General features: G+C 43.8%; 1 protein-coding gene across 1 annotated transcript; it reads right to left on the bottom strand.

Moving 5' to 3' along the window:
• Window positions 1–4263: 4263 nt before the first annotated feature.
• Window positions 4264–7125, bottom strand: tmem256 (transmembrane protein 256). The gene is made up of 4 exons (XM_056300666.1): window positions 7005–7125; window positions 6640–6677; window positions 5520–5600; window positions 4264–4737 (listed from the first exon to the last, which is right to left on the bottom strand). The coding sequence occupies exons 1-4, from the start codon at window positions 7081–7083 to the stop codon at window positions 4594–4596; spliced, it is 342 nt and encodes a 113-aa protein (XP_056156641.1). The 5' UTR covers window positions 7084–7125; the 3' UTR covers window positions 4264–4593.
• Between the last annotated feature and the right edge of the window lie 1079 nt (window positions 7126–8204).

Here is an 8204-nt window from a genome sequence, read left to right on the forward strand (position 1 = left end):
GTGTCACAACAAAAGAGATAAGGCTGAGCTGAGCTTTAGTGGCATGACAGACTCTGATAGTGCAGTGTTGGTGTTAGCTGTGAGAATTATGGTAAATTGTAGACTAGCTGCACCAGTATGTAGTCGCAAGCCTGTACTGCTTACTGCATAGGTGTTATACCTACTTGTATCTAACCTACCCCCTTTGCTATATAGCAATAATAGTTTGCTTATGGGAATAGGTGGATAGTGCAACCACAAACCTGCCTACTCTCCTCCAAATTACCACTGCTGCTCATTTTATGCATTTTTGCTTTGACAAGCACTGGATTTATAAATCTTTACCTTGTCTATTTATAGGTTATTGCCACCCCATTAAGGTCAATCAAAATAATTGTGAGTCCTCTGTATAGTGTTACTGTTAGAATCGGCATAGTCTGAGGCAAAGGTGGGACATATGATAAGATAGTGTGTACCCCTAACAACCGGTAATGAGAAAGCTATAATTAAGCTACAAGAGAGGCAACCTTGGCCTTCGGGGGGGGGGGTGATGCCACGGGCACTGTCGAAAAAGATCTACACTAGCTGATAGCTGGTAAATTCTTCCTCTCCTCTTTTTGCCCAAGGCAGACAGTTGAAACATCTGCAACCCATTACCAGTTTTTGCAACCCTGATTAATCTACCATCACCCCTGATGCTACTGCAGAAAATCCTCCCCTATGAAGAGTAAGAGAGGCTAACAGAACATATCTTGAGGTGTATGGGATCACACATACTTCAGAGTTGGATTAAGAAATGACATCCAAAGATTGGGACTCTTAGTTGTCTCTGTTCCTTGATCAGCAAAGGAAAGTGGCAAATAACGTAAACGATAAAGCAGATGAAGAAAGAGAACGAACGAAAGAAATTATCATCATGGTAAAAATGACCACAGAAGTCATTTCTTCCCTGGAATTAGTGGTAAACCTACACAGACTTTCATCACATAGTAATATAATTCACTACATTACTTAAACTGTCTTTAAAAACTTTTAAAAAATCCCAACCTCAAGCCATCATCTCCCCGTTGCAAAACTATTTCCCATCCGATGCGGTGGCGACAAATGTGGTTATAGTGTTATTATAATAATGGCAGGTTTCCCAAGTGCCCTCCCCTCCGATGCACTGATGCATGACCATCATCACTGTGGTGCAGACTGAAGTAAAATGATTGGCTATAGAGCCGGGACCGGGTTGGGCCGCCGTGAAATGAGGCTATAGCATCCAGTGGTTAGTGTGGGGCCTCAGTGTCTGCTGAAGTGAGGGAATAATCTGTCTGAGAGTGTGATAGCGGTGACCATCATTTAAGTGGTTTGAAAAGGTCGGCAGGGGAACTGAGCTGGGGGAGCACCGCGAATGGCCATTTACAGTCATTCCACTTCACTGTGCGGGCTGCTGCAGCCTGATTGATGCCTCAGAGAGAGGATTTGGTGCTGCTGTGGCATGTGCTTGACAGCATGCACTTCAATATATTGCTTTTGTGCGTGAGCGCATGTGTATGTGTGTGTATATATAACACTTTTTCATATTACTTGCCCGTGTCTGTATGTTTGCATGCCACAGTCAGTGTGACAAGGGAAGAGGCTCTGTGTAATCATGTAAAATGGCACGGAGGAAGCATTAGGCCTGAAGGTCTGGAGAAGAACATCCGCCCACAGACACAACCAGCCAGTCTGTCCATCAGTATCCCCAATGCTTCCCATCCACAGCTTGTTCATGACTGATGGCTCCCACATCAACTATCCTCCACCTTTTTCTATAAAACCAACTCAAACCCAGAAGTCAGTCGGACATGGAGCCATTCAGTCAAAGTTGGTGTTATTAAACCCGCCTGCTTGGCAAGAGGAGCGTAGACCGAAGGAGGAAACATTTTGATTAACAGATTCTCAAGTGGAGAAATAAAAGGAAGGGGGAAGCTTGTGAAGTAAAGAGAAGGTCCCTGGAGGTGCAATTAACAATATCTACTGTTAGTGTCCGTGATTCTTCCCTTTCTGTTGTCCACAATACTACAGACCAAGGCAAGAGGCAAAGCCCCAGGCAGTCCCCCCCCTCTGCCTATGGGTTAATATAACAGACCATCCTACTTTATGGTCTGCGAATTATACTGCAACATAAAACAAGTGCTACGGAGAACGGATGTTAAGGAAAAAAACAAAGAGCGACTGAAAGTAAACGGAGAACACATATTAGCTGCGGCACTTGTACGACCTGGGAAGCTACTGAAGAGACAAATAATTACACACCAGCGTCTCCATGTCTCCTCCGCTACCAATCTCACTTTATCATACAAAAACACACATTAAACATGATCTGGTGGAGCAGAGCGCCTCATTTAACTTAATGGGTTTCAAGATGGGGGACGTGGTGCCGCTCCAGGTAATGAGACAAGGGAGAAATGCTGCTTTCACACACCCCAGAGACAGCTCCAAAAAAACAAAACAAAAACAAAAAAAAAAAAAAACGCAACAAAAACAAATCTGCTGCATGATAAAACCAGTAGACATTTATAACCTACATCATGAGGGGTGAATAAGACGATCACATTGGCATCTTTAACGTCAGAGGAAATTTGACAGCTACACTAAAAAAAAAAAGGATCCATCCATCCATCATCCAAACCGCTTATCCCAATCGGGGTCACGGGACGCTGGAGCCTATCCCAGCAGACATTGGGTGGCAGGCGGGGAGACACCCTGTACAGGCTGCCAGTCCATCACAGGGCTCTCACACACACACACACACACACACACACACACACACACACACACACACACACACACACACACACACACACACACACACACACACACACCTAGGGACAATTTAGTTCGGCCGATTCACTGTGGGAGGAAACCAGAGCACCCAGAGGAAACTCACGCAGACACGGGGAGAACATGCAAACCCCACACAGAGGATGACCCGGGATAACCCCCAAGGTTGGACTACTCCAGCGCTCGAACCCAGGACCTTCTTGCTGTGAGGCGACTGCGCATGCCAGTGCCACCCCAAATAAATATAAAAATTTTTTAAAAAGGATCCCACCCTGAAATACTCAGAAACTCAAGTGTAGGGTCTAAGGAGTATGTATTAACATTCTCATCCGGGTTTTAAAAATTCATTTGCTGTGTTATTGCCATTTTGCGGGCGGCACGGTGGTGCAGTGGTTATCGCAGTCACCTCACAGCAAGAAGGTCCTGGGTAGTCCAACCTTGGTGGGTCATCCCGGGTCACCCTCTGTGTGGAGTTTGCCTGTTCTCCCCGTTTCTTGCGTGGGTTTCCTCGGGGGCGCTCCGGTTCCCTCCCACAGTCCAGAGTCATGTAGGCCAGGTGAATTGGCCGTACTAAAAGTGTCCCTAGGTATGAATGGGTGGCCTGCTGCCCAATGACTGCTGGAATAGGCTCCCGCATCCCCACAACCCTGAGAGCAGGAAAAGCGGCTTGGATAATGGATGGATGGTTATTGCCGTTTTCTGGGATTTGCATACCGCCCCCCTAATAGCCATTTTGTCCTAATGAGGGTTTTATAATTCGTGATCAGCATCTCATTGGAAAAGTCAGTCAAAAGCACCTTCTTCTCTTAGCAGACCCCTGACCCAGAGGCTTAGAAAGCGCTTCATGTTTGCGTTCCTACAGTCAGAAAGGGAAATTAGCGCTTCAACGGATTTCACTTTCTACTTGAATCCAGACACTGGAACAAGGCCCGGATAAAGAGAGGCCATTGGTAATGAGTAATGTGCTCAGCCATGTAGAGGATCAAACGCTGTTGGCCATGAAGACATTAGGCCACCATTGAGCAAGTTCAAAAAAGCTAGAAAAACCATATGGGTCTCTCCAACCTTGAAAAAAGAAAAACAGATGTGACATTCAGTGGATACATGGACTTGTAAGCCCATTTTAGATAAAATGACACTTATCGTGTCAGGTAAAGGTGTTGCATCAAAATGTTATCATGGCAGTATTTGCTCCATCAATTCCATAAGCAGGTTTAATGCAACCTGCGCAGCTGACAGCCTCTGTCTATCACTGCAGTAACAGTGAATATGTTTGGGCTTATCCAGCATCAAACTGCTATCTATCTATGCCAGACTTATCTCTGGGAATCTGGCACAGAACACCTCACCCATGGTTGCATAAATCATCTAAAATCTAACAGTAAAGAAATGAAGAAAGGGGGATACATGCAATCCTTCACAACCACTGTCTTACATTCATCTTATATCTATCCAGAGTAAACATAGATCATCCCTTGAGGTATTTTTTTATTATTATCTTTTATAATTGATTAAATACATTCACTCGCCGATCCATTTTAACTCATACAAATACACTGGGTCCCAGAGCACTAGTCAGGAAACAACCAGTAATGGAGTACAAAAAATAAAGTGAAAATCCCACCGCGGTCTTATCTTACGGTGACACCTGCTACTCCGGGAGGGCAACGGACAGATAAAAGTGACATAACACCCATTTTCTTCTTAATCCTGATTCTTGCTAACACTCCAGTTCACTGATGAAGAACTTTGGCAGTTAAGTGTCATGTAGAGTCTTTGGGGAGGAGATGTGAGAGAGAGAGTTCAGAGAATCATTGCCAGCCAGCCAGCGATCATGGCCATGCCCCCAACAGGAGCAATCTTGCGCAATCCGGGGTCCCCTGTCAGGGCCTGGTGGTAAAGAGAGCCACAGAACATCCCCATGCCTGCCACGAGGAGGGTGCCAACCTACACAGAGGAGAGAGAGAGAAAGGAGAAACATATGAAACCTTTTTAAAACGGAAATTGACAAGCCACATATGCCAGTGCAGGACAAGCGGTTTGGATAATGGATTGATGGATAGATGGATAGTCTAGTGTGCAGTGACAGCCTTGGCGGTACCTGGGTGATATGGAAAATATGATCATGATAGTCGTGGTGAATTTCGCACAATATCACTATAAATATATATAACGATACCTCCTCACACAAGCAGAAACACCATCTTTGAGTTTTAAGTTACATTAAACTGTTATACTCTACACTGTGGTAGTGTAGAGTATAATTTCAAACCAAAACTAGTTTTCAAATAACACTTTCAGACCTCATTTTGTGAGAAATTTTAGGTAACAGATTCCATTAATCTAGATGGCAAAATTGTGTATCACAATATTATTAATATCCAAATTCATCCTGATAAAAGACCTCTGACAGACAGCAAATGATAATATTGAATTACTGCCCAGCTCTACCTGCCACCGAGCTTCCTTGTAGCAGTGTTCAATGAAGCTGATCAAGGGCACTGTAGCAGCAGCTGTTGAGAGTGGTAAATGCTGTTGTCGTTTATTTTCCTCATCCGTACTTTACCATCCACTCTGGGGATCCTTGTGTCATGTGCATACAACTCATAAATGTGTTGTGTGACACAAAAAGAAAAGCGGCAAAGGAGGATGATGTGGAAGATGTGGAAAGCAGGGCTTCAGTTATAGACGGTTCTGACTTAAAGGAAACGGGGCATGTCCACACTCACCACAGCAGGTTGCCCACAGTGGGCGGCCCCCAGCAGAGCTAGACTGTGGTAGAAATGGTATTTGTTCGCCGTTTCAAACAGCTGAGTGAAGAGAGACAGGGAAAGAAGTATTAAATGCTTAAATTCTTCTTCATATCGACAAGATATCCTGAGGAGGGTTTCATGGAACATCAGAATAGATAGTGAGAGGATGGGTCTCTAATGTATCAGGAAAGTGGGTTGTTAGTCATAGCTTTCATCGATTAGGCTTAATTTTCTGATCACACAAGTAACAGTTTAATCAGGTCTTATGTGCTGGTAAATGTCTCCTTCCGGTGATAATGAGAACTGCTGCACACCGTGCAACTTGCAACAGGTGAAAGGAATCGTCTCCTTTCTAAAAGAGGAGGCCATGAGTTTTTTAGAAGCTGTTCGACATGTCACTCATCAAGCCTTCTCTCATGATAACTCGTGCTTCCTTCTGAAGTGAAACCAGCCTAATTTAGCATTTGTCAAAAGTTGAACTGCAAGATCAGTTACTGAAACCAACCAAGGGTAGTTCAGCGGTGACCAACAGCAGCATTTCCCAATCCAGCCCCCAAATAAGCCAACCTTCAAATCCCATCTCAAAACGTACCTTTTTAAACTGGCATATTCAGTCTGATCCACACTTCACTGAGTTTTGTGCAGATGACGATTTTATACTTATCTGTTGTATTATCTTTTTATTGTCTACCCTGCTTTATTTTGATTTTATGCTGTCTAATACAGTGCAGCTTGTTTTTTTTATGTGTTCTGTAAGGTGTCCTTGAGTGCTCTGAAAGGCGCCCGCAAATAAAACGTATTATTATTATTGTCATTATTATTAAACCGTCCTACAGGTTTTCTCTGTAACCCTGTTTGTACTTACTCGACCAATAAGCACTTAATTGTGTAAGATTTGGCACACCTGACCGAATTTAATGCTGCGATATGATTGGCTGAGAAACTACAAGCAGACCTACCTATGCAGGGCTACAAAGAATACCTACAGGACTGGGGAACGTTGAGGACTGGATTAGGAAAACACTGACCTACAGGACAGCGTTTGAAAAATTCCAAAACCTGGAAATATAACATCCAGGATAATGATCATACTTACCACACGCTGGTAATCATCCGGGTCAGTGTTTTTGAAACCTAGAAGTTGAGGACAAGGGGGCAGATATTTCAAGTTATGGTGTATATTAGACTCTCAATACAACAACCCATAAAGGCTAATGCCATGCGGCGGAAACAAAGCATGTTCCTGTTGAATGAGCTCGTAAAACAGACGCGCTCTTTTTTCCTCCTTTGCGGCGTTATTGCCTTTGTAGATAAGGACACATCGGTGCATAACAGACTTAAGGGCTTGACAGAGCAGTGTGACGCGAACAAATTGGCAGTGCTGCTGCACACGTTAAACATTCAGCCGATTACACAAATGATCGGCCAACATAACGTTATTATCAAGGTGTCGTTGCCTACCGTGAGCCCCATATGCTCCCGCGGCGACAGCACTTGCCCCGGACAAGGCTGCTAACCTCCGGACAAGAGACGCGGTCATGGCTGTGTGTGTGTGTGTGTATAGGTGGGCAGAGGAAACTACGTTCATTCCGGGTCACATGGTCACGGCGTTCGCCCGCTATTCCGCGCCGAAGGTAGAGCCAAAATGGCGCCCGGCGCGCGACAGTTTCCTCCCACGGATGGCTTTCATAACTCGCGTATATGGGTTTGACACTGAATTGGCACTAAAACCAGAAACCATGGCGTTGTATTGATCCGGTGGCGCCTGCATACGGTTAAGCGTGTTTTGGCCAAGGGGGGAAACGAGCTTTTTTTGCGGTTGATATTTTGAGTAAAGTCATTACATTACAAATGCAGTTTAAGTAGTTGTGCAATCAAGACGATACAGAATTTGGTCAATTAATTCAAATTACTGTTTGATTATAACAGAAACAGAATCCTATATGAAGTCAGAGCGTATTGAAAATATTGTGCTCAAGCAAGCCATCTCTGCAGCCTCCCTTGTTACTGTGGCGTAACTACTGTATTTGCAGACAGCTCTATGGCGCAATAGTGGAATATCTAGATACAAGCCTACATATAGGCCTAAATATTAAGATGCAAGGGCCTATCATTTTAAAGTCTGTTGTAAGAGTAGGCTGATCTGAGATGAGAATATCATGAAGTGGTTTTGTCAACTTTTTTGAGGGGGGGGGTCAGGGGGAGAGACAGGGTGGCCAGGGTAGTATTCAAGTTGGTATTCATTGGGTGAATCTAGGGGGTGGCGTTGACATCTTTGACCGAAGGCACTATATAAAGCTGTCACATAATTTTCAACAAAGCTCAAGCTACTTAAAAAAAAAGAAGAAGGAATGTTTCCCCTGCCAATAAATGAGGTGTTTGACCCCCTGGGGTTTGCATAAAGGAGTTATTTCAGAATTACTGAACTACATAAATTACACAATAATTCACGGATAGAGAAGAGTTAATTCAGTCACTCCACTCTATAGCCAATAAATGCAAAAGCAATTCAGTTATTGGATTTTAGGGTGTGGGGTGATTTAGGAGCTAACTGGAAAACGAGGAAGAAGAACAAAATTTCCCCTCCTCTCTTTGACCTGGATTTCAATAATAATAAATAATAATAATAAAAAATTCAAGTATTTTACCTTGACTTTATTT

Source organism: Lampris incognitus, chromosome 20, assembly GCF_029633865.1.
Source record: "Lampris incognitus isolate fLamInc1 chromosome 20, fLamInc1.hap2, whole genome shotgun sequence".
Classification (NCBI taxonomy): Eukaryota; Metazoa; Chordata; class Actinopteri; order Lampriformes; family Lampridae; genus Lampris; species Lampris incognitus.

What these genes read in the sequence shown, in the direction of transcription:
- tmem256 (XM_056300666.1), bottom strand. Translation starts at nt 7,083, where the DNA reads ATGACCGCGTCTCTTGTCCGGAGGTTAGCAGCCTTGTCCGGGGCAAGT. An exon ending in CGGATGATTACCAGCGTGTG is followed by an intron (nt 5,601 to 6,639) that starts GTAAGTATGATC and finishes CTCTTCACTCAG; the next exon opens with CTGTTTGAAACGGCGAACAA. An exon ending in ACTGTGGGCAACCTGCTGTG is followed by an intron (nt 4,738 to 5,519) that starts GTGAGTGTGGAC and finishes TCCTCTGTGTAG; the next exon opens with GTTGGCACCCTCCTCGTGGC.